Raw genomic sequence first — 27,703 nt, 5'->3', positions numbered from 1 at the left:
GAGTGTACCCAATTATTTAGTTTGGAACGGGGGTCAGTGGCGTGACTCTGTAAGCTTAGCCAGGGTCGACCCAGCTCTAAATGGGTACCTGGAGAAATCTGAGGAAGGGAAACAGGAAGGGTGTGCGAAAGCACAGGATGGTTGGCCCCCAACCCCCCATTGCACTTCCTGGCTAAAGATCGTCAGGGAGCCCGTTACAAAAATAAACTGAAACCACAATAAATTCAAAGTTTCATTCCAAGTCAAAATCAATACTTCTGCTCCTCCTCTCCTCACATCCCTACAAAACCAAAACCAAACACGATTAAACAACCAATAAAGGCTAAACACACTAGATAACTACCTTCTAAAACACATCAACCAATTCAACCGCACTCTATGCAAAAATTTTCATATCTCGAGTGCTGAGACAATGTATAATAGACAGTCCCACACCCATCTGAACAACCAATACCTTATGTACTTTATCCTTATAACAAGCTAAATAAGTGCCTCTTAATGAAAAACGAGAAACCATTTTACTTGCTTCTTTGATTTCAAATTTTCTGCGGGTCGTTCAATATTTCAATTCAGATATGGCGGACAGAATATGAAAATCTCGTCGTCAGACCCTTCTGTTGCTCAATTTTAGAGTTTTTACATTATGCTGGTGCAAAACTGCATCAAAATAAAAGGAAAAGCATTCAGGTAGCACAAAAAATTTAAATCTAAACATAATTAAGCTCCTATAGAACCTTTCAATTCCATAGAATGGAAAAACACATAATCATATATAGCTTTATCTACAAATTCCCTCAGTTTCCTAAACACATAATTTTATTTAGGTAATTACGTATACTATCCACATGCAATTAAAAGTTAGAGGCACACACATATGACACACTCATATGACAAAAATTATAAAGATGAAATAGTCAATAATATAATATTCTTAAAACAGAGGCGGAAAAGACAGCTTCAATTTACGCACCAATATTTGTTGGTAGCATAGAACTAACAAATCCAATCAACTCTTACTAAGTAGACATTCATAAATTTTCTCAAGATGATTCGCTGATTTTTCACAAGATATCGCCAAGCCACCCCCCCCCCCTGAATTTCTTTTACCTACAGAGAATGGTTTTGGATAAGTAAGGAATTTGGTCTTTTCATGATTTAACAAGAATGCTTTTGTCATCACTCATTTCTCCATTTCAGCAGCAAGATTATTAGCAAGTATCACTAGTTCATTTTCTATTGCAGCAGCTGGTGCCAATTGTGTCTTCTACAAAGCTTCAAAAAAAGCATTTTTTTTTTTATTTATCAAATTTCTGCTCTTATTTTCTTTAATATACTAATATATTCAGGAATATCTAATACTGTATAAAACACAGAGTAAAATAAATTTGGAAATAGTAACCTATCATATCTCTAGTAAAACCTTGGGTTCTTAGATAAAAGTGGAGAGAGGACAAGCTAGGCATTTATTTTGGGATGTCTTGGCGGTCTTGGTCATCAGTCCAAGACCAACAAAATTATACAAAATCTACATTAAAACATTGTCGCTAAATCCAAAGATTTTCGGAAGGAGCAGAGGTCTGAAGGTTCCCCCTTGCTACATATCGGGCTTTAAAAATGTAGATCTCGTCTATTTCTTCTTAACAGGAAATATTTCTTTAATTCAGTAGCCTTTTTTAGTGCATTGGTAATGGAAAAAGAATTGGCTTTTTAAAGACGCATCAACAGATATGTCAGTTTTTCAAAACGCATTTTTTCTTCTTTATTCTCAAAAAGAAGGCAGTTTTTGACATTGTGACACCCCTAACCATAATAAAAACTTTTGAGACAAAATTTCGTATAGCTTGATATTTACTTTCAAATGAGGATTTTTTCCCGTTTAAAACTTGTTTCACAGAATACACAAAACCAAAAAGAAGTGGATCTATATCTCCCCAAGAAAAGGAGCTGAGGATCCCTGCTCGAAGTTTTTATACCTACCAGATCAAATTACCGAAAATTTGTTTCCCCAGCTCTGTTAATCTCTCGGGAGTTTTTACCACGGCGGCACCACTATTTGCCACAATGATATTGCTGTTAAGAGTGAGTAGAGAAAAAAATTTCCTTAGGAGAACCTCATCTCTAACTCGCACAACAAGCTGTTCAATATGGTGCCCCACGGAAAGAGAGAAATTTGTTAGTTTTTAAAACATAATTCTTGACAATTCTTTGCCTCAGCGTCCAAGTTCCCGCACACAATGGTTTAAAGGATAAAACAGTAACAATTAGATTCAAGTCTGGTCCCACCTTAGAGGGGAGGAGGAAGATACTCAACCCTTATCAGATTTGTGCGACGTTTGTTTCTACTATAAAATTAAGCATACAATTTAAGACAATAAATGTAGTAATTTTTTCCCATTATTTATCACCTTCTCCTTTTCCCAGGTCTTAATTTTCGAATTTTAATTCTTCTGGATTGAAGGCTATATCTCTTTCTTGGGTTGCAGCTACTGCAGTAACCATGGTGATAAAAATAGGACATTTTTAGTGGGAAGCCAAAAGTTTGTCATAGCACGACTCACAATAGCAATATTGTTTCGCTGTTCATAAGAGAAGCTTAGTTTATCCTGTTTCCCTAAAATACAAAATAGAATTTCATTATCATGGAGCCAGGGGTAACCCAATCTGACATAATGAAGCCAAGTACCATATGATGCTAATGTTTTCAACATTGTGTGATTTACTTTACTTGATAATAACATAGTTCCTTGGATGAGGGACAAGTGAATTTCGTGCCCAAAGCACGCAAAGAATTTCTGATTTATTAGTTGATAAATAATGCATCATTCTTTAATTAATCAGAACAAAATAGATAAATTCGGTCAACAGAGAAGAATAACGAAGTTTTTACATTTAGTTCACTAGTGCAACAAAAATATAATCCCCTTTGGTTATAGAAAGTATACTTGAAAAAAAAATTGTCAACTTGAATGATTATTCACACCTACACGGTCATGACAAGTGATTGACTAGTTATTGTCTACACAAAACTTGCCTCTTCAGAATGACTGAAATATAAGGAAGCAAACAATAGCTCTTTAATTTCTGAAACATATTTATAATATCTTAAATACAGGACAATATCTTAAGCAGGAATATGAAGATTGAAAAATTGATCCTCATCTGTAAGTTCCAATTTTGATTCTTGGCAGCCCAACCACATTTATACAAACACCTGACAATGTAAAAGTTTCAATTAAGATAGAGGTCTAACTGGACTACTCAGTTAACTTATACCAAAGGTTTTATTCAATATCATTTAATATAAATTCTTCTGATCAGTATATAATACAATTATCATCCATTCAAAACTATCTGGCCGAGTAGACATCTTACATTATCATGACTTAAGCAAAGGAAGTTACTAATCAGCAAACCTCCACAGAGGTGGGGAGAGAATTCACCACCCATAAGACTGGATCAAAGGACACCTCCTGAGAATTTTCTTTCCTAGAAATGCAGCTTATGTTTTTTTACATATGTGCTTTGTATCTTTTATCCCCCCCCCCAACCTACAGAAAAAAATACACTGATCCACTAAGCATTAGACTTGTCAGCACATTTTACAATTAGTAAGCTGCTTTATGTTGGACAATCATAAACAGATTTATGTGAGTAAGGAAGGGGCAAGCGCAGTTCAATAGGGATGGACCCCCCCCCCATTCTACCCGACTATAACCGTTCGCCCCCCCCCCCAAAAAAAAAAACGATAGAAGGACCCATGCTCTAGAAAAATTGGTTTATTGTAACATAGAAATACTTATTTTTTCATGCTAGGTCCCACTCTTCTGACAAAAACAATGTTGTATAATACCTCCCATCCCTACCAAACTTTAGGTATGTGCACGTATTGACAAAACCACTTCAAAATGTATTAAATATGATAAAACTAGAAAACGTCATAATAGTCATTGAAGCAGCATAAAACTTGAACAGTTGAAAAGTCACTGTTCAACAGAGCAATGACCGGCCTAGTCTTTGGGAAGACCCGAAAATTCCCCTTTATCAATGGTTCAAATACCTGTCAATCTGAGCAAAGTACAGACTCTCAACATTGTCTTTCACCTCCCAGAGCAGATGATTAGATGTAGCTAAAAACTTGTCTTATAAACTACAGAAAACATTTGCTATTTGTCTAAGTTTAATACAGGTAGCCTATTTTACTTTTTGAGAGACAAAATAATAAAGAATGAAGGCAAGAAAAGAGGGAAGGGGGGAAGGAGACCTCCTAATCCATTAAGAAAAATGGCGGTGTGCATGAGTATCTATGAATTCTATTTTATTATTTATTTATTTTTTAATAAGCAAACATACCGGATTTTTTAGAATGGCGTAAAAATTTCCTTGCTGCTTCCTAAGCATTGACTCAAAATCAGGAAACAATTCATGATTTCTACCCAAAATTACTGATTCAGAAAGCTTTAGAAGATCTTTGAAAGATGTCCAAGACGTCATGGTTGAACCTGCAAGATAAAAAATAAAAATAAAGTCAATCGAACTAAATATAAAAAAGGAATAAAATGAACTAGCATATTCCTTTTGATTGCTCAAATTATATGGTAGTTATCATGAAGAGCTAAAAACAAAAGAGCTAAATTAAAGGAAGAATGAATTTCACCACCTTGGTGAAAGTAAAACAGTAAAAAGTTATCTACCACCTTGGTGGGTATACAATCAGGATCAGAATATGCTGAACCTTTTAACCAGTTGACAAGCCTACTTATCTCAACCTCAGAAACTGATTCAAGGGTCAATGATTTCAACAAGTTGGGCCAAAATACGATTTTAAATCAGACCTAGACAAGATAGGAGTTTACTGAAGAAGCAGCAGTTTTTTTCCACATTTGCAAAATAGGAGAAAAACGTCTCTTGAAAATTAAGCTCAATCTGAACAATTGAGCCATCAAGCTGGGAGGAAAACAAGAAGGTGGAGACATAGGTCTGAGGACAGAATTTAATCACTTGCCAAGTTTTCCAAATGTTCTTTCTGCAATTCAAACTTCCTGAAAACAAGAAAAGCATTTAACCTTCCAAGTCAAAGAATTAAAAATATTCCAATTGTTGTTGAAACATTGAAGGTAAGAAGCAGCAGCACTTGACAATGACTTCGTTGACTTGTAAGATTTCCAAATGTCATTTTTTTCAGTTTCTGAGAAGGCCTGAGGTCTCCATGAATAACATTATTTTAGTAGCAAATTAATTCAGAATAGCAAAAAATTACTGAAAATTGTATTACACTAGCATATTCAGTATTGTACAGATATTTGCACTGACAAATAAGGGCTAAAAAATAATGCAAACATCAGAAGCTAAAACCTACATACAGCCTAAGGCTATGTCTAGTTCCACTTGAGGGGGCCAGCTTTCAATTGTCAAGGAAGCCAACGTTACATTTTGAGACAATGGTAAATAGGGAATCAAAAGCTTCTGCTTCTATGTTATTTTGTGTTTAGTTCAGAAGAGACCATGGACAAGACTGATACCAAAAAGAGCCTTGAATAGGGAATAAAAAAAATATATATTTTAATCCAATCTGATTTCTGTCCTATAAGTGAAATTAATAACTTCAAACATTGTGTATATCTTGCAGTTAGTAAATTAATCAAACATTTGAAGAAGTTACTTAATTATTTACAATAAAGAAAAAACAGAAGCAGGAAAACAGAGGTAAAGTCTAAAACAAGGAAAACATATATTGTCTCAATTACTCCAGATTATCATAAATAGCCTTCTTCAACAATGTAAGTTAATTTAGGGATGACTTGTCAAGTTTACAAAACAGAACTAGGCTAGCCTAGCCACAGTGGAAATAAGAAAAGAGGTTATGTACAAAAAAGGCGTTCAAACTAAAAGCACTAGGTAAAAGGTTGAGACTAGGAGCACATTGGAATGATAACTATTTCAGGAAATTCAGTGATTTATTGGTTTCTAGTGCCTACAAATTAAGCTCAACTTTCAAGCATCAGAAATCTGGTAAAGGTTATCAAAGGACTCCAGGCTAATATCAAGCAAGGTGATTGTGAGAGCAATGACTGAGGTGTCTTCTGAATGTTGATCTATTTCATGAAAAGGGTTTATTAATGCTTTGGTTTAGAACTTATTCCAATGGTTTAGACAAATTAATTTGAAAAGTTGGTTTAATTCACAAATTTTGAACTACAGCATTTAAATATTTTTTGAGACTGAAACACAAAATATTTTGTTTTTTTAGTCTTTAAACCTAATTCACATATTTAACGTTAAATTCCAAAATGGGTTTCAAATTCGTGCAAACCTTCATGGCTGCATAATTTCCAACTTTATTTCATATTTATTTGATTAATATGCTGATTCCAAGAGGAGATAGGAAAATTGACTTCAGAGTCACTGTTCTCCTTTCTTTGCTGACAACAAATCAAGGCCTCAGAAGACAGGGGACAAAAAAAAAATACAACAATGGTTGTCCATAAATCTATTCCTCCTTGTTGACGCATCAACAATCCTCCTCTCTTATTCAACAAGGATTTTATGACACATTTGTTGGTTAAAATGCGCAACAATTGTGCAAGCTGTTTTTTCTCTCATTTTGAGTTATGAGAAAAGAAACTTGATAATTATAAAGCAGCCACTGAAAATTAAAAAATTTTCCCCTTTCTATGTGTTTGAATTTGAGGAAGAAAGACCAAATAGACAATCTAGCCTGCTTAAACCTGCCTTGCTGGACCTTTTTACAAAAATGATACACAGTGGATTGAAGGTGTACAAATGAGGGAAGCCAAGTTCATCTCTGGACTAGGTGAGAAAACATATAGTGAAAGGCTATCTAACCAAGAATTCCCATCTTTGACCATCCAATGCAAGAGGAATAACATGCAACTCACATATAAATTTGTCAACCAACCCCAAAATGAGCTCTTTACCCAGATACCCAATGAAAGACAAACATAAGGTTATTCTAAAAAGCTTCATAAGCCCAGAATTAGCTGTAGAATCAGACAAGACTTCTTTAGCCAAAGGGTCATCAATGACTGGAACTGTTTAAGCAAGGAGACAGTGTCGTTAACATCAGCTGAAGTTTTTGAAAAGAGACTCAACAAAGGATGGGAAGCCAAACCTTCAAGATACAACTAGAGCTGCCCATCATCTGAGTCTTATAAATAGTGGTTAATATATATGTATAAAAAAAAACAGTTGTGCTAGGATGCTGATGCTGCTTGTCATACCCAACCAACTAAAACACTCTATCAGAAATTTATGTTGTGTGGTGATGTCTACTTTTAAACTACATGGTCCCCTTGACCATACCTATATGTGGTCACTGTTACCAGGTGGGTTTTAATTGCATCTATCCTAGCACACTCATAGTCAGAAGGCATGTCACTGGTCTGTACACAGTCACAACCCTGTTCTTTTATATTTTGTGTAAAGTGTTTGAATCGCCATCTCAACAACAGAGCACAAAAAATCCAACATGGGATATTATTTTGCTCTGAAGTGCAAATTAAGGTAATATATTCATTTGCTAAAACAAAAAGGAAATAGAATCTTTGTCCAAAAAAAAACTATTCTGTTGTGCAACATAGCTTTTCTGATAGAGCTATGGACTTAAAGCAGATGCTTCATAACTATTACTACTACTAACAACTCACCACAGCACCAAGCCACCTGAGGCCAACACAGCTATGCATGCTCTTCCTCCATCCCAATCTATTCAAATCATCCTTCTTTACACCTTCCAAGAAGTTCCCATTTCCCTTAAATCTTTCTTTGACATCTTCCTACCCTAACCACAGATGACCTGATTTCCATTTAGCCCTAGATAGTAGGCCAAAAAGGGCAATCTTCAGCAATCTGTCATCCTTCATCTGCAGAGTGTGCCCTACCCATCTCAACCTTTATCTCCTTATAACCCTAGAAAGTGGGATTTAACCATGCTTTATAGCTACAAAAACTCCAAACAAAAATTACAATTGCTATATAACTACAAAAAGTTTTAAGAATTTCATAGCTTTTCTGAGGTGTTAAAGAAAGTTTGTGTATTACTATGGGTAAGATTTACATATAAAATATTCTACTAGAATATGAAACAAAATAAGTAATTTAAAGCATTGTTGAGGTTTTCATGCTGGCCAACATAGTTGAAAATAAATGTAGATCTGCACCCTATAAAAAACTGAAAAGGTGATTAGCTGCAATGCAATTTTCTTACAGGGCACATCTGTTTCATTGTTAGTTTTCAATCTTTCTCCAGCATTTAAATACATGAAAAAAGAAAAATATTCCACAAGGCTGCAATAAAAAAAGACATTCATTAGTAATCCTTTTGACTGGAATGGCTTTGCCAGGAATAAGATTAGCTGAATACCTTCTACCATTAACTCAATTTCTGGAACAGTGAGGACCATTTTCATCAACTACACACAATGTTTTTCAAAAAAAATGATTAAGAGATTGTAGACAGTTTTGTTGCATCATTAAGATACCTGTCAACATATACTGTGCTTTCTTTTTAAATATCACATAGTCATTTCAAGTCAAATATTAGCAACAAAGCTTACACATCTGTCAACCTGGTGAAATCCAACCACAATAAGTGTGAACTAAGAATAGTCAAAGCCTTGAGCAGAGGGATGAAATGACCAAGGAAGTGACAATTCTCAGCTAAGGACATGAGAGGGATCTTTAGAATATAAGATCTAGATAGATATGTAAAGGGGAGAAATTTTGTTGTTGTGCAGCACTTCTGTCTGAGTATACAAAAAAAAAAAATTCAAAAGAGACTGCTGAGAGCAAGACACTGAACTCTTAAAAAATTTGGGGGGATTTTAGGGGGCCTGTCCCCTCCCTAAATACATCACTGCACTATTGTAAAACATAGTGAGAATATTTAAAATGGATTCTATATTTACCCATTTATGGAGGGGTTGAATTAAAACAAAGAACCTTTAGCAATAAGACAAGGAAGTACTTATCACTAGGCAGTTTCTTAAGAAAGAGATCTTAAAGTCATTGTTGATGATAGATTAAGTTTCAGCACTCATGCCAGGACTGTGTCATCATCTACCTTTCAATCTCTTGCCATCATCAAAAGGAGAATGTCAAGCTAGCATCCTACAGCATTTATGAAATCAGATAAGGAACTGGACTGACTACAACTTGAGGCTGAAATGTCTATTCTGTCCCTTTTTCCAAAAATCAAAGAAGTGTTGAAAAAGTACAGCATGGAGCAACTTAGATAATTAGTGGATTGAAGCAAATGTTTTATGAATAGTGTCTGCACTGTCTTAAACTTCCACACTTAAATACAGAAAAAAAGATGTGATTCTTGCCCATAAATTTGGCCTGTATCTAGATATACCCTTCCTCCTCTATCTCCTTACCCCTTGCATCACATGACCAGAGTACATTCAAAGAAACATTGTTACACTGGAGAAACAAGCCAATTCTTTAGCCAAAGAGTTGCCAACCTATAGAAACAACTTTCAGAAGACATAGTATCTGCAGAGTCAACTCACATATTTAATTGCAAAGTTGAAAGTGGCTACATTAAGAGTTCCTGTTCAACTGGGAGATATTTGAATCCTCAACCAGGAAGTTATAAGCAGCCAGATAGGAAAATCATCTCTACAGATGGCATCACAGAACATAGGCTACCCAGTAGTCTATACTAGGAAGCCCCAAAACTAGCGTTTCAGGTTAACTATTACCAAGTTATCTGGTCAGTGGGTTTTACATTAATAATAAAAGAGCTAAAGCTAGGCATTGTTTTAGTAGGCAAAGTGCAGTTTCTACATTTTTATCCTTTGATTCATGGACCTGCAAGCAAAGGTAGAGCACCTTTAGTCCACCAAGAGCTATTTCAACTTCAACCTGACAAAGTCTTCACAATAAGATTCAGCAAATTTAGACCAATTGTGTCAAATATGAACTTAAAATATTTAGTAGACCTAGGCCACTGAAGCACTTGCTGACCTCCTGTTGGAGAGAAAATGTGCTTGGCTTTCACCATCTGCATCACCAAATGAAAATTAAACAATAATCAAAGATTCACAAAATATAAACAAAAAAAAAATTAAAAGAGAAAAAGAATAAAAATATTATACAGATCAAATCATCTTCTCTTCTCACCACTCTCTTGTGACTGGTAAAAAGCAAGCAACTTAAATAATACCAATAAAATTACAACCGGTTGAAAATATTTGTTGAAGACACAAAAACTCCCAATGACTCTAATATTTCTACCTCTTTATCTTTACTAACATGGGTAAAACCTAATACAAGGGGGGAGGATCTGTTCAGGCTCAATGATTCAATTTTTCTGATTAGAATATCTCTCTCAATTGTGAAATGAGGGCATTCTGAGAGGATGTGATCAATTGTTTCACTAACATTATGCACCCATAAAAAGGGCATAACTTACCATCTGTAAGACAATGTAATATATTTTTAGAGATTAACTTTTATGAAGCTGAGTAGCACACAGGGAGACAATATTCAATCTTCCTATACATTACAGACATCAATAGTTTTCAAAGTCCACCTTGCCTAGCACTGCACTTTTGCCTAGCAATAGCATGCATAAAATTCAGCCATTTTTCAAGTGCTTCTGTCAGACAAGAGATATGAACATTCCAATTTAACTTATTATCAAGCCAAATGCCAAGAAACTTCACATTCCTGTCAAAAAGAAGGTGCTGGTCATACAGTCAGATTGATTAAGGGAAAACTTTGCCTATGATCACTTTTCCTAGAAAAAACCATGCCAGTAGTTTTTGAGTTAGATATTTTTTTTTTATTATTATTAAGCTGCATTGACAGTTTTTCAATTGCTCCCTGCAGCTTGGGTTGACAAGTTTCAGGAGAAGGACCTTCAGTCCAAAGGGCTAAGTCATCTGCATACAAGGCAAATTTTATTGAGGGCATATCAGTCAAAATAATATCATTACTCATTATGTTGAAAAGAAGAGGACTCAAAACTCCTTCTTGAGGAACACCTAATGAAACTAATTTAGCAGAGGAACTTTCTGATCCAACTCTAGTTTTAATAGATCTATTAAATAATACTGCACTGCACCAATTCCAAAAGTTTTTCCAACATTAAATTTGTGAACCTGCCTAAGGATTTCAATGGGGACCAAATTATCACAAGCTTTCTTTATGTCAAAGAAAACTGCAGATACACCTTGCTTTCTTAATATCATACTCAAGTTGAATTAGGTTATCAAAAGTGGATCTACCTTTCCAAAAAAACCTGCCTGTCCAGCAATTAGTGGATTATAATAAGGGATCCAAACTTGAGCTTAATCATTTTCTCAGTGACTTTAGCTATGCATGAGGTTAAGGCAATTGGATGGTATGATGAAGGATTGGAAGAATCTCTTTTACCTTTATATATTAGGATTAAAATTGAAGGCTTCCAAGCTATTGGAAGAGAACCAGATTCCAAACATATATTAAAGAAGTAAAGAAGATGGACCAAGAAAGTTAATGAAAGAGCTCTAAGCATTTTGTTAGGGACAAAATTTTCACCCATTGCTGGGTCATTTAGAGACTGTATTGTAGAAGCTAAATCATCCACATCAAAAAATGTTATCAAGATTTGGGACAGACCCTGGGGGAAACTGAGCTTCCATAAACAGAACATCATTATGTGCACAATTATTTGGAGATTGACCTGCAAAATGACTATTCAATGTCTCTGCCACTTCATTTGGCTTGAACTTTAGTGAACCATCATTAGACTTAGTCCCTTGAATAGACTCTTTTCTATGCTGATATTCTGCAAATTTTTCGAATTTTTTCAAGGGTTTAGTTGACTGATTAAATTGTTTTTCACAAATATCTTCCCAAGCTGATTTTCTTTCAACTAGGACATGTTTCTGAAATAGCTTCAGCCTTTCTCATTTCATTTTTTTATGAAGATCCAATGGCAATAATGATTGAGGGTCTCTAGGGTGGGTTGAATCCTATAGTAAATTGGGAAGATTAAAATTGCTGAGTATTAGTTAGTTTGAGGAAAGATCTAATAGTTTCTTGAAGGCAGGATTATTGAAAGGAGAGGGTTTACTTATATAAATATTAACAACTAAGAGAGGAGGCTGATTATCCATCTCAACCTTTGTAACTAATACTTCCACAGGTGATTGATCATCAATGTTAACAATAGAGCTAATCAACTCATTTCTCACAAGTGTCAAAAGGCCTCACCTTTTTGAGAAGAGAGATTAATGACCCTATCTTTTCTATGTATTGTATAATTTTTAATATTAAATTTTCTACAGAGGGCAAATGAGATTCTTGGATGAAAACAATTTCAGGAGATTCAACATCAAAAACCTTTTCAACTCAAACTGATGATCAATGGGTAAACCTGTTGTGTTAAATTTGGTAAAATTTGACTATATAAGTAAGATAGACTGCTTGCTATCTTGGAAAGTGTTTAGGTTAGGAAAACGAAACTTTCAGGGATGGATCTACAGGCTAAGGTATGTCCTGGGAAGGTCTTTTGAAGGAACTAACTCTACTCCTTCTCCCTCTAGAGGGCCCTGAAATTTGCCTACATGACAGGTCTATACCTATTGAAATTGTGACAAAACAACATTTTACCTTAATTTTCAGTTACTAGTTGCTTTTCTCTGCCTTTAGTTCTGAAACTGTAATTCCTGTTATTTGAGTAGAATTCTGAGCCATATCAACATTTATTTCCAAAACTTAGGAAATGTATTTGCATATCTTTAAAACCTTATAAAATGGAATTGAGCAAAGTTATGAAGCTGAAAATAATTTTATTGTACTTCAATTAAGCTAAAGATCTCACTTTCATACCACTTGTATTTTTAAAGGTCATCAAAGGTCAGGGCCCCCTATAGAGAGGAGTGGAGGTAGTTCAGTGAAATTCTAGTTAATTGACTTCTTGCTATCTTGGAAAGGGTTTAGGTTAAGAAAATGAAACTTTCAGGGATGGGTCTACAGGCTAAAGTATGTCCCGGGAGGGTATTTCAAAGTACCCACCTCCACCCCATCTCCCTCCAGAGGGCCCTGAAATTTGCCTAAATGAGAGGTCTATAACTATTGAAATTTTGACAAAACAACATTTTACCTTAATTTTCAGTTACTAGTTGCTTTTTCTCTCCTTTTAGCTCTGAAAATACAATTCCTGTTATTTGTGTTGAATTTTGAGCCATATCAATGTTTTTTTTTCAAAATTCAGGAAATGTATTTGCATAGCTTTAAAACCTCATAATGGAATTGAGCAAAGTTATGAAGCTGAAAACAATTTTGTTGGACTTCAATTAAGCAGAACATCTATTTTGCAAAGTTTCACTTTTATAACACACATATTTTTAAAGGTCATCAAAGGTCAGGGCCCTCTAGAGGGAGAAGGAGTGGAGGTAGTTGCTTCAAAATACTTTCCCAGGACATACTTTAGTCTGTAGATTCATCCCTGAAAGTTTTATTTTCCTAACCTAAACCCTTTCTGAAATAGGTAGCAAGAAGTCAATTAACTAGAATTTCACCTGTATTTCTTTTGATGGATTGATTTTTTGTTGAGGAAGATTTATTTGTAATGTTGATTTAAAGGTGAAACTAAGATTAGGACAAAGTCCATAGATTCCAAGTCATCCTCAGAGATAGGACTAGAATGATTTGGGATGGAATCTAAAAATATTTTATTAGATGATGCACATGAGGCACTAAGATCATGAAGCGTTTTTTTTTTTCAAATAATCTGTTATTGAATCTTTAGTTTGTTTAAATTATCCTTTTATACCTACTGGGGTGTGTTCCAGGGACTTACTGTAGTAACCGAATGGTTACTATTTCCGTTCCTAGTAGGAAAATGGTTACTGCCCAACCCGCTGGGAACGAGAATAGTTACCGCCGACAGTAACCGCAGTAAGTGATTTTCTTACCGTGCTCAAAAGAATGGTTAGCGCAGTAAGTACATAATTCACCTTCTTCAACAAAAATCTCATTCAACAAAAAATAAATATGGACAAGAATGAAGTAATGGAATATTAAGTTATTTGCTTGGAAGAAGGTGGGACAGTGATTTTGCAAAAGAAAGGGGGATCTGAGCCAGGTTAGTAAATAACCATATTTTGGGATCAACATGAAAGGACACCCTGAGTAGTAGGCTATCTAATAGCAAGTAGGTTAAATCAATGAAAAACTTATTATTTAATTTAAAGATTTCCATGTTTTCTGGCATATCCAGGCATAATTATTACCTTAACTTGCCGTTTGGAATCATTCTAAGGATTGACTTCTTCCAGGTAACATTGAGGCTCCATTAAATTCCCACATGGTAGCATTTTAAGCATTAACTCCTTTTAGGCTCTGTAAACAGGCCTAGGTGAAGTATTACAGATAAGTTGAGGATTTATGGGCTGCCAAATCATTATTCTGAGACTGTCTTTAATCCTATTGAAGAAGTAGGCTAGGGTAGACTATTCAGAGTCTATTCCAAAGGATGGTAATTTTATCCAGTAAAATTCTAGTTGATTGACTTCTTGCTATCACTGAAAGGGGTTAGGTTAGGAAAATGAAACTTTCAGGAATGGGTCTACAGGCTAAAGTATGTCCTGGGAAGGTATTTCAAAGTACACATCTCTACTCATTCTTGCTCTAGAGGGCCCTGATCTTTGATGACCTTCAAAAATATATATTGCTGAAGTTACATGTTTCCCATTGATTCTTCCAATCTATCCCTCAACCTTTAACTCCCTGTTAATTGAAGCAACTGTAACAAAGCAAGAATGGGGGTAAAGGTAACAGGTGACAGAACACGTTGGAACTACATAATTTTGGCTATATATTTGCACGTTAGACAGGTTGGAGGTAAATTATAGTATAGAGATGCATGCTTTTCCCTTTGGTATGTAGGCTAAGTAGAAGGTCACTTGTACCTGATGCTGTCCGTGTTGTTTTTAGTTGGATGGGAAACATCCAAAGAAAGTTTCCTATGAAAAGGAAAGGTGAGAATGCCCAAAAGTGAGATTGAATTTGTCAAAGCTTGGAGGTTTGCCCCTTCAGTCTGTTTAAAGGAAAATGGATTCATAATTGAAGCTTTGTTCATTTCAATCTTAAGGGTGGCCTATATTTGTGAAAATTCATTAAATGGTTGTAAAGGGTACTTTTGTTTATTCATTTGTCTTCTTTGTTTTCTAACAGTTTTTTTAATCTTTAAATTGATATCCATTTCTTACAAATTTTTATTGATACCAGAGGTTCATTTGCAAGTTTTCACCTACTTTGTAATCCCTGGTCTCACAATTACATTTAAATTTGCTGAAGCTAGGAAACATAGAGCTACTATCTATTTAAAGAAAATCAATGGATATAAGTAGGTTTTATTGTATTTAAGCCCTAGGGCCATGGCAATTAAAGACAAATTAAAGAAGATTAACTTTAAAATACTGGACATTAAATAAGCATGATAGTCAGAAAGAAAAACAAATAACAAAATTATACTTCTGTGTTCAGTTGCCAACCTGAGCAACAGTCATACATTTTTTAAATCTTGCAGAACATTCACCCCAATTACATTCACAAGCTATCTCTCATGACCCACACTCTTGTCCATACATCCACATTACAGGGAAATAGAAGGACCATCATACTGGTATTCTTCATTTTTACTTATATTCAATGGGTTTGAAAGAAATTTTCTATGGCTAAGTCAGCAGGCCAGTAAAGGACCTGGTGGTCCTTTAGCCAGGTAGTGCAATAGGAAGCTAGAGACCAGCCAGCCTATGCTCTTGCATGCCCATCCTTCTTACTGTCCCTAGATTTCCATCTGTACTCATTTAAAGTTAGGACAATTCTAGCTGAGGTTAGTCATATCACCAACCCCTATCCAAAACAAATTAAACTGACAATGCCAGGAATTAAACCTGTACACCTTGGACAAAGCATTCCAGCCCAGAGCGCCTACCACTTAGCAAGGAACACAAATTTGACCAGAGAACAATAATTATTTAAAAAAAAGTAGAATATTGATAAAATACTTGCTATAGTTGTCCCACTACTATCCTGTAAATGCTATAGGCCCATTTTATTTAGACAAATCAATTCAAGACAGGTATCAACAAAACTCCATCAGGGATTGTATATGCTTAAAATACAATCAAGCTATTTGAATGCTTAGTTTTGTGATATTCTAGTCTTGAAATAATAAAAAAAGAGAAAAAGTATATGATCTATTTATTTTTCACCAGCTCATTTGAGCAAATCATTTGTGACAGCCAAATGCCCATGGTTGGCTTAGAACCTCTCTAAATACCCTGAAACAGAAGGAATAAAAAAATTATACTAATCAGCATTAAACTGTCCCTTAAATTTTTAAACACGTGCATTTAATTCGAAAATGATGCTACTGCTAGTCAGCTTACTGTGCCGTTCCCACTGGCTCTACTGCAGTTAGAAATGGGCAGTTACCGCGCAGTTACTGCAGTTACTGAAAAACCGTCAGCTGGAACACACCCCTGGTTTAAATATTCTCTTTTCTTCTATTTCTTTTATGACAAACAAGAACGAGCAATCTACTCGAAGGTAATGATTTGTGGTAAGGTAGCCGAGCGCATTCTCCGAAAAAGTTTAGTGCGATGGGATCAGTCTTAGGGGCTTCAACTACTTGTAATTTATAGGCACTTATATAGAAATCATAGTACTGAAAACCTACTTACATTTTTTCCGCGATATGTTTTAGTTGTCAAGTTACATTCTAACTCTTTTTTGTTTAATGCTGTTCCACACCTGTATGTCTAAAGTTGTCCGGTCTCTAGAAATGGGGAAGGGATGTTTAGTGAAGTAACAAGTTTAGTTGCAATAATACTGGAATTCATTTTCTAGTGAGCAATTCATTTTTATTAGAGAATATTGCATTTTCTTTTGCATGTCCTGCATGGCATTAAACCAAACCAAGGTCAGTTCCAATTTTGGAATACTCAGCTATTTCCATTCTACGTTCCTTTTCTCAGCGCCTAAACATGCATTATTTTGTAAAATATGGATAATAAACTTTTTGTTGTAAACTTCAAATTTTGCAGGAAAACACACCTATATCCATTTAAATATAGTTCCTATATCTGATAGTTTAAGGAAATTAAAAGATATTCAGAATTTTGTAATTGTTTATTGATATTCATGATTAAAATGGATTTTTTTTTCAAGTTAACCTCTTTCAATGTCTCATCACTTCCCAGGTAATACATCCATCCCTTTAGAATATTTTATTGAAATCCAGAGATCCCTTCAACCTTCTAAAAAGTCCACGGGTACAACTCCTTCTCAGTCATAGAAAACGGGTGCCATTACTTTGTTGACAAAAATTCCGCGTATTTTGGAATGCTCCTCGTACTATTGCATTTCATGATACCAGGAATTTAAATTCTGATCCAAGAATCAGAATTGAATGATGGGGTGGGGTGAACGCGGCAAGCTCATGAAACTTTATGATAGATACAGAAAATATTCTTAAGTTTTGAAGACCATGAAAATCTTCTTTACAAAAATAGTTACTTTTAGAATACCAAGTAAGTCAATGCGTGATACAAATCTTAGAAGTCATTAAAAAAAAAAAAAAAAAAAAAAAAAATTCTTCTGAGGGACTAAGTTGGAAAAAAAGCGAACAAAAATTATTACTTCACGATTTATCTAACATTTCAATAATACTAGTACAAGTAAATCACCTGGTAATTGTGTTGCGGGACCAAAACTTAGGTTTTGTCGTGTTGTTTTTTCTTTTTTTCCTAGCACCCCGATTTCAGCTTACTCCTAGAAAATGGAAAAGGTCTAACCTCTACGGTTTTTACGGAAAGTGTGGACCTTAGGCCGGATTGAGGAATATGACTGCATTTTGGAAAGCTTCGTAGAACTCTTGCCTCGGGCCAAAAATCTGTTGTTTCTCCTCATTTTTGTTCGTGATTTCAGCTGAGTTTATCATTCTGTTTTTCGCACTTGGGATTGCGGTAGAGAAATGGTATCAGTTGTGCCTTTTAAACTTTAAAAGTTTTCTCATTGCTAAAGAAATTAGAGTTTATCCTTTGCTCCTTTCCTTTCCTTTTTTTGCAAAAAAGTCAACTTTTGAACTAAGACAGATAGATTTTTTTTCGACGGGAATTCAATAGCTCTTAATGAGCTGAATAAAGTATATGTCATTCATTTTTTGGTAAAAAAATTCCTGCTTGAGACATATCAGTTTGGAAGTTTAAAGAGTTGACAACGTCAGTAGCAAGGCACACAGTGAAACCAAAAATAGGTCAATACAGAAATGGTATCAGATGCGCCTCTTAAACTTTAAAAGTTCTCTCATTGCTGAAGAAATTCGATTTTATCTTTTACTCCTTTCGAAGTGATGACGTTAGAAACTTGGCTTAATGCAAAAAAGTCAACTTTTGAACTAACACAGATAGTTTTTTTTTCGACGACAATCGATAGCTCTTGATGAGCTGATCAAAGTATATGTCATCCATTTTTTGGTAGAAAAATTTTTTCATGAGATATACCAGTTTGAAAGTTTGTTTTTCAGTACACACTGAAACCAAAAATAGGTCGACACCAATTGTAAGACACATAGGGAAATTTTAAGCAATAGTTGGCTGTTAACTCATAGTCGGCTTCGGCAATAAGGGGTTAGCAACTTTTGCTAGTTGGTGTACCTTTCATTTGTTTCCAGTGTATTTGATGGTAAGACCAATTTGGTTCCAGTGGTAATACATGTAGGGGATTTGTAAGTAATAATCGGCTGTTAGGCTGCATTCATCTTCAGCGATGAGGGGTTTGCAACTTTTGCGAGCTGGTGTACCTAGTATTTATTTGAAGATCATTACAGATTAACAACTTCAGCGTTTAATCGAAGCAAGGAAGCAAAACCAAAGTGTTGCTCTCGCAACCCTTTACTTGCCAAAGCCAAACAAAGGTTGCCGCAACACCTTATGTTGCTTATGCATCGTAGATCTAATATTTCCCTATGTTTGTAGGACTATAGAAAAGTAGGACTTTCCCGAAAACACGCAAAAAAATACAGACATTGTACAATAAAAGTAAAGCACTGAGAACACTTTTAATAGTATAAAAATAAATACATTTTAGAGAAAATCCATGGTTATATTGTAGACAAGTTCGAAGTGAAGTCATATTGATAGTATTAGGACTGTCTAACTAATTTTGAATTTGTGTCAACTTAGAATTCTTTGTTGTATAAAAAGAATAATGGGATTTCCATAATTGAGATTATGGTTGATTTTTTCTTCCTTTCGAGTAACACTAAAGCGTGTTTATATACAATTTATATAATTTAGAATTATATATCATACACTATTGGTATTATAACTGTAGGGACAAGCTGGGAATATTAATTTTTTTTCTTTGGAACTCATTCAATAGCTCCGTTAGGCCCTGTTTTGATGTATTGTAGTGGCTTGTCTTGATTAGCAAATAATGGCTTGAACGTCCCTTCCTTCGTGGGCAAAATCGTTAAAAATGAATATGGCTAAGGTAGAACCTAACTGTTTTTCCAGTGCATCCATATTTATATAAGAAACTGTAAGTTCGAAGTAGCTATTACTTCAGAAATAGACAAAGGAGTGGTCCTTTGTAGTTCATTTTAATAAACCCAGTTTATAATACCATCTATCGTACCTAAACAAGAAATTGTCTTTTTAAATTTTGATTCTTTTCTATGTAATAGTGGCTCTTCTATTTAGGGACACGTCAAATAATTCCCAAAAGCCTAAAGGCACATTTCTGTTGAGGTAGCAAAATTTGCAATAAACATGCCTTGATATGCAAAGCTGTCTGCTTTGTTAACCTTCAAAGCTTCTCGCCTGGAGCTACTTTCCTGCTAATAAATTTAATTTTTTGAATAAATGCTTCCCCCCACCCTCCGGGAGAATGACTGCAGTGTCGCTTCTGCATCAAATTTAAGGTGAAAACGGGCACAGATTTATTAAAGAAAATAGAACATTTTAGGACTGTTGCTAATTTTTTTTTTTTTGCTTAATTTGGCAGCTATCGTTTTGCAGAGAATTTAGATGTGAACCAATCTTGGTAGTATTAGGACGACAGACTCGCTTTTAGAATTTTATCATGGGTTAAAATTCTCCGTTGTATAGAGAGGAATAACCAGCTTTCCTGAGTTCATATTTTTCATTTCAAGTAATACTAGGTGAGACAATGGTGTTACCTGATAAACCAATCCATTATATTTTATGTTGTTTAATGACTTTTCACTTAAGATAATACTTATTTTTATGCCTAAGTTTTTAAGAAATTTTAATTGTATATGTTACTGAAAGTTACTGATATCATAAATCATATAAGACTATAACAAGCGTTACAGATTAGTTTGTTGTTATGAGGCTATGTAATAACTTTTGATTCCCAACTCAATTTTCTTGTTTTTTATACTTGACTTTTGTGTTTTCAATAAAGTGCTCGTTTTCTGTGATCCTACAAACATAGGGAAATTCCACCAGATGGCTTATTTGTACGAGTTTTATTGAAATATGTTAGATAGGCTGCGAACTAATAATTATTTTTCGTTTTAACTTTCAAATTCGCTCTTTACTTCCTTCGGAAACTTTGCTTTTTAAATTAATACATTAAAGTGACTAGGTGTTACGTACGAGAATAACATTGCTGCAGTTAAGGGAGGAAATGAGGTTAGAATCTGGTTTAATATTAATCTTATTTATACAGATTTCTTAATGGACTTTGCGCTAAGGAACACGGTAAAGGCCACGGGAGAGCATGTAATTAAATGACAAAGCAAAAACTTTACTGGACTTGAATTACGTTGACAATTTTAGCGTCCTGGTGAAAAAGTTGGCAAACTAGATTACTTTGGAGGGTTTGAGAGCCCAGGGCACAAGAATAGGCTTTAAAACTGATGGTATGAAGACTAAGTCGCTTACACTGGGAACAAGTAAAGTTGAAGAGGTAATGTTAGGTAACGATAAGATTGAACAGATGGATGACATCATTTACCTGAGTATTATTAATAGTAAAATAGTGGATGCAGTAAAGATCAGAGTATGGGTGACTGATATCAGTTATCCATACTCTTTAGAGAAGATGTTGAAAATAGAATAAACCTAGGCCCCTTTTTTCAGTTGTATAAAGTTTTAAAAAATAGGAAGATGAGTCTGCGAATCAAGATTAGAATATTAGAAGCGGTAGTGGTGACAGTGTTGTTCTGAATTGTGGATGCTCCGAAATAAAACATTTTTTTTCAGAGGAACTGTCTACAGATTGTTTACCCGATAGACTGACCGAATTTTAAACAGCAGGCAGTATGAAAAATGTGTTTCTATCCCACTTTCTAGGGCCATAGTAAGAGAAAGGCTGAGATGGCTAGGACATGTTATACAGATGGAACTACTACTACTACTAATGACTCACTGCAGCACCAAGCCCCCTGAGGTCAACACAGATACGCACGCTCCTCCTCCAACCTAATCTATTTAAAGCCTCCCTCTTTACACCCTCCGAAGAAGTCCCATTTCCTTTAAATCTTTATTTATGACATCCTCCCAACCCAGACAAGGACGACCTGCTTTCCGTGTAGCCCCAGACGGTTGGCCAAAAAGGACAATCTTCGGTAATCTGTCATCCTTCATCCGTATAACGTGGCATAGCCATCTCAACCTTTCTTTCATTACAGCCCTAGAAAGCGGGATTGAACCACACTTTTCGCAGAACCTACTGTTTGAAATACGGTCAGTCAGCCGGGTACCCAGAACAATCCGTAGGCAATTTCTCTAGAAAACATCTAGTAAATTTTCACCTGCTTTTCGAAGTGCCCATGGTTCAGAGCCATATTTGACCACTGTCATCACTATAGCTTCCAATATTCTAATCTTGGTTAGTAGACTTATCTTCCTATTCTTCCCAACTTTTTTTAACAGTGAAAAAACACCCCGAGCCTTAGCTATTCTACTTTTAACATCTTCACTGCTCCCACCGTCTTTACTAATAATATTACGAATGTAAGTGAAGATGTCCACCTGATCAATCTTTTCGGTACCCAACGTCACCTTTTCATCTTCACTTATTCCTAGCCATAGTGACATAGTCTTCTTAACATTAATTTTCAAGCCTATTTTAGCACCCTGAACTCGCAAAACCTCCAACCTCCTAAAACCTCCTAACCTCATAATCTAAGTCCAGGAGAGTTCTTCCTCCCCATTTGATTCCATGGTCTCCAATTGCCTTTCCTGTGCTCCTTAAGACGAAGTCCATTAAAATGATCCATATAAAGGGGGATAGAACACAACCCGGCTTAACTCCTGATTTAATACAAAACCAGTTGCTAACCTCATTTCCTACCTTAACCGCAGCAGTATTATTCTCGTACATAGCACAAATCACTTTAATGTATTTTTCTGGTATACCATATAACGATAAGACCTTTGTTAACGCTCTTCTATCAACAGAATCGAAAGCTTGCTCATAATCGATAAAACTGAGGACCAAAGGTGTTTGACAAAGAAGGGACTTCTCAATTATTAACCAAAGAGTGAAAACATGGTCGACGCATCCTCTACCTTTTCTAAAACCGCATTGTTCTTCCCTTAAAACTTTGTCTACGGCATGTCTCAGTCTAAGAAGTATCATATTACTCAGTAATTTGCTACCTACAGAGACCAGACTAATGCCTCGATGATTACGACACTCACTCTTGTCACCTTTCTTATACAGTGGTTTAATTAAGGGTTTCCTAAAGTCATTGGGTATTTCCCCTTTTTCAAAAATCATGTTCATAATCTTCAGTAGCTTATTCCTAACCTCAGAGCCACCATATTTAAGAAACTCATTAATCATACTATCAGCACCTGGGGCCTAATTATTTTTTAATCCTTTTAGAACTGTCGCTAATTCTTCTTCACTAAACAAATCTTCCTTCACATCCAAGGTATCACAAACTTTTTCATTTTCATCTATATCTTTTCCTGCAACTCTATCTCGGTTTAGCACATTCTCAAAATGTTCCACCCATCTTTCTTTAACTTTTTCCTTATCACTAATTGTGGCCCCATTTCTATCTTTAACTGGGAGTAGTCCATATTGGCTACTCCCTTTCAATTTATTAACATGCCAGTATAATATTTTACTATTATGCCGTCTAGCCGCATCTTCCAGGTCCTCAGCAATTTTATCCATCGCCTCCACTTCACATCTCCTTAGTTCATATTTTAATGCTTTTTCCACTTTCTTTACATTCCTTTTGTTTTCATCCGACCTATCACTCAGATAATTCTTATACAAACCCCTTCTACTCTTTATTAAACCTGAAGCTTTTTCACTAATATTCCTAGTTGCAGTCTTAGCACTCTTCCCTAGGACTCATCAGCAACTTCACAAATTGTTTTTCTGAAATTATTCCATCCATCTTCCACATTGTCAAATTTTAAACTCTCAAGTTTAGGATTCAACTGTTCCTGGAAGTTTTTTCTCAAATTTTCATCCTGGAGTCTACCAACATCACAACTTTCCGGGAGGGAGTTACCCTTCCGAAATTCCAGCTTTAAATTAACCTTAGACACAACTAGATGGTGATCTTTTAACATCAATAACAGCACTCCTATACAGCCTAGTATCTTGTATTCATCCTGCTAGTCTTCTGTTTACAATAACATAATCAATAAGGTTTGCTGTCTTACCATTACGTGAATATCATGTCAACTTATGGGCCATTTTGTGACCAAACACCGTATTGGTTATAACTAGATTGTTATACCTACAAAATTGCAACAGCCTATAGTCATTACTGTTTTCTTTTCCTACACCAAATTTACCTAGGCTAGGATACCATCTATCCCTATTTCTATCAACCTGGGCATTAAAATCTCCTAGCAAAAACACCATATTTCTACCTGGTACCCTGTCTATTTGCTCCTGTAACTGTAAGTAAAATTCATCTGAGTTACTAGTATATCCATCAGTCGGTTCAACAGGGGCATATACTACTATAACTGATACCCTAAACTTTTTAGTCATAAAATGAGCAATTAGTATTCTATTATTAGTACCTTCCCAGCCTAAACAAGACATATCAGCTTCCTTATTCATCATGAGCCCTACTCCCTGTCTATGTACCCTATCCTTTCTTCCTGAGTAAACAAATTCTATGTCACCTAATTTCATGCTTCCTACCCCTGGGATATGAGTTTCTGAAACTTAATAAATCCAGTTCAAACCGTCTGAATTCGTCAGTCAAAATGTCGATGCGCTAGTCACTTTTGAACGTCGTAACATTCCAAGTTCATGTTCTTTAAATCTTGGAAGTTATTTTGGCCTCAGGAAAAGCAGTGATCCCGGATACCAGTGCAGGATGGGCACCAAAATATCTTCTCAAGTCTACACCGAAGCGCTTAAGCCGGCTTAGAACCGGACAGCAAGAAGTCCCTGGGACCTCCAGTAAGTTGGAGGCTTTGTGCAATCCTGGGCCCATTTTGGTCACAACCTGGTTTTCAGCACTTGACGATGCTCTTCTATCAACAAGAGTCAAGATCCTGCACAGACAGTCCCAAGCCTATTACCTCCGACTCATTATATATTCATGCCTACAAATATTATGCTACTACGGGGAGGCAGCCCATAATAGATAAATTAGCTAGGAAGAGGTTTTTCAGCCCGAAAACGCCCATCAAAACAAACCAAGCCCAGAAAAATATCCAATAATCAGAATCCCGTACGAGTGCTGTGTTGTTTACTAGGCTATAATTTCCTCAAGGGGCGCCACTCCTCAAGTGGGAAAAATTGACCGCAAGTTTCCCAGTCTTGCAGGTACCCCGAAAGGGTCGAGGCAGCCCTTAACAGAGGCCGTTGTCCATAAATCTGGATCTTACGCCCTGCCGCAGTTGTCCTCCTATAGAGGATCCTCCCACGATGGTGTTCTGCATCACCATGCAATTTAACCCATTACTGGGAGTAATGCAATTTAACTCATTACGGATGAAAGATTTTCATAAATTGTCCTTTTCGGCCAAACATCTAGGGTATAAAAAAACAGATCACCCCGAATTTGGTGCAAGGAGCTTGTAAGGAAGGGTTTAAGAAAAATTCGAGCTTCTTAGGAGGGCGGCTTATGGAGGAGCGTGCATAGCCCAGGCGGCTTGGTGCTGCAGTAAGTTAGAAGTAAAAGTAGTAGAAAGGAATTGGAGGGCAATCAGCCTCTCTCGTAAGTTCTATAAGACCGTCTTGAAAACTAACAAAGTTTAACCTCCTTCCCCAGATTAACATAAATGGTTTTGATAGCCTGAATTCAATTAGCGTCTTCTGACCTAGCTCTACCTCTCCCCCTAAGTAACAATTCTGCATCCAATTACTCCCCCCCCCAAATGTCCCTGAAACGTTCGATGGCTGAGCATGAAACTGATGTTATATGGGCTGCGGGGGTACATTGTATGCTAAAGGAACTTCCGGCAAGCCTTCAATAGATTTCGGAAATTAAAAGGGAACTGGAACTCGGGTTTACGTTCCGTATGACCCCAGAAAAGTCAACCCACTTGGTTATATTTTTGTAACCCTTTTTTTTACAAACGGCACTAAATAACAATTTCAACTAAATTTCCACGAACATAGGCCCCCCCCCCGAAAACAACCGTGCCATGCTTACGTTACGAAAACTTACATTTTTTAAACACAAACACATGTTGTGGTACCCACCCCGTTAAAATTTAGTAGGTTTGAATTGAACCGAAGCGTTTGACTGTTTCCTGTAGGTTTTGCTATATCCAGGACTAGTAATTTTTCACAGCTGTCTTTTAGGAAAAATGTGAGATAACCTTTAATCAGCGAGTACAATGTAAGACTTCGCACTTTTTTTCAAAAAGACTACAATATTAAAAAAAATTACAAAATTCTTTTTTAATACATATTTTTAAATTCTTCTTCTTTATCCTGTGGTCCATACTGACGTCTCCTGGATGTAACTCCTTTTCTCTTCCTTTCATACAAAATATATTTGCTACCTTAATGTTTCTCACAAAATTTCCATACATTCCCTTTCACTACTTTACCTTTTCTACATTCAATAACTCATTAAATGGACTTCTTTACAGCCAATCGGCGCTGAAAACTACAACTTTACACCCCGAGTAAAATAGTGCAACAATTAGTTATTAACGTTACACTAAAGAACTCAGGGAATAAAATCGCACATTAACATCCTACTCTTTCTACTGACGAAGTTGAACTGGTTTTGAAGCTGAAAGGAAACACATAATACGAGGTTACTAGGCAATGAATTGCTTAATTGTTGACATCCTAAACTGGGTAAATGCAGTGACGCAATTCTCAGGAATGATGGGTTTTTCCGTATGAATACATTAAACGACGAGATTGCATCGTAGAGCGTCAGGGCCATTGTAAAGTAGTTGTATGCCATATTTAAAGCGTGAAATATTACGCACCGAATCAAATGTCATTTATGATTAATTCTTCTCAGTAGATCAGAATTGACCCAGCATTCCAAATTTAATCATAATAATCCCTAAAATTTACCCAAGCCGGTTAGTCTGTGATATTTGAAAATTGAAGCTTATATCAAAGAAAAAATAAATACAACGAAAAAAATAATGGTACAGAAATACGAACAGTTGCAATTAGACAACAGTATACAATAAAAGCATAGTAAAAATAGAGATATATGATAAAAGGTTCGCTCCCAAGCTCCCCGAATTCCACCTAATATAAAAAAAATTAAGGACGACAAATCCCAAAGAAAAATTTACATATTTAAAAATAAACTTATTCATTGGTGTTTTGTTATATAAGATGTTTTTTCCTGTATATTACCCCCTAAAACTTCTAAAGCCCAGAGCGTCATTTGCGCTTTTCCAAAAACGGTTTGATATCTCGAGCAGTGTTCTTTTTTACTGATCAAAACTTCAACACAAAAAAACTTACAATAAAGATAACTGCTTGCATGGGAGCGACATTTCTCCGCCTCCCTCTGAAAATACACCCCCAAAAGGAAAATTCTCCCCCTCCACGGAAAATTCCCCCAAGGGAAAATTCTCCAACGCAAAAATTGAGCAGCCAGAGAGAAAGTAGGTACCTCAAAATATCGATCAGACACACTAAGAGAGAAAAAAAAACAGCTTTAGGACAAGGGTTGGTTGATCTCTAGTCACTCCCAACTTATAAAAAAAGAAATAGAACTCTCATAAAAGTCCGTATGTTTCCGAATAACGGATACTGTCTGTAAGCAACAGACAAATTGCAAATCTAAGCCCTTTCCCGATGCAAAATTAGTTCTAAAGAAGAGACGAGAAGAGGGTGGAGGTAGAAATTGATATATAATCCCTAGGACTGTATCCAGGACTTTTGTTTTAAGAGTTATTTTTCCGGTGGGAGGGGTGCAAAAACTCTAAGAAGCCTTAAAAGGCTTGATTTCTGGGAATATTTTTGGTCTACGATGTTATTATCAAACAGTTCATGGTAATGATTTATAACAAGCGACCCGGCTCAAGAGTAACTGAAACTAAAAAATAAAATTTTGATACCAATAGATATATTAACATAATTGGCTTATATTGATGAGTTCAAATATATAAGTTTCATTAAGTTTAATATCAAACAGTTCGTGGTAACGAACTGTAGTAAGGAGCGACCCGGCTCAATAGTAACCAAAACTCTAAAAAATGGAATTTTGATACCAATAGCTACATCAAAAGAA

General features: G+C 35.7%; 1 protein-coding gene across 6 annotated transcripts in view; it reads right to left on the bottom strand.

Annotated features, from left to right (window-relative positions):
* Positions 1–27,703, bottom strand: part of LOC136036202 (nuclear pore complex protein Nup205-like) — a 378,694-nt gene that overhangs the window by 98,461 nt on the left and 252,530 nt on the right. For 2 of the 6 annotated variants that reach the window (XR_010619661.1, XR_010619662.1), the window contains exons 1-2: positions 16,504–16,543; positions 4,351–4,499 (exon numbers count right to left, since the gene is read on the bottom strand). Coding sequence is in view for 4 of the 6 variants with exons in the window: in XM_065718286.1 (XP_065574358.1) it covers positions 4,351–4,491 (141 nt within the window). In the remaining 2 variants the exon portion in view is untranslated. Of the gene's footprint in view, positions 1–4,350; positions 4,500–13,786; positions 13,802–16,503; positions 16,544–27,703 lie in introns of those variants that run through there. The other 4 variants (XM_065718286.1, XM_065718289.1, XM_065718288.1 and 1 more) reach the window with 3 other exon arrangements.

This window comes from Artemia franciscana, chromosome 15 (genome assembly GCF_032884065.1).
Source record: "Artemia franciscana chromosome 15, ASM3288406v1, whole genome shotgun sequence".
NCBI classification, from domain to species: Eukaryota; Metazoa; Arthropoda; class Branchiopoda; order Anostraca; family Artemiidae; genus Artemia; species Artemia franciscana.
Note: the sequence above shows the minus strand (reverse complement) of the source record. Positions and strands in the feature narration are given on the sequence as shown.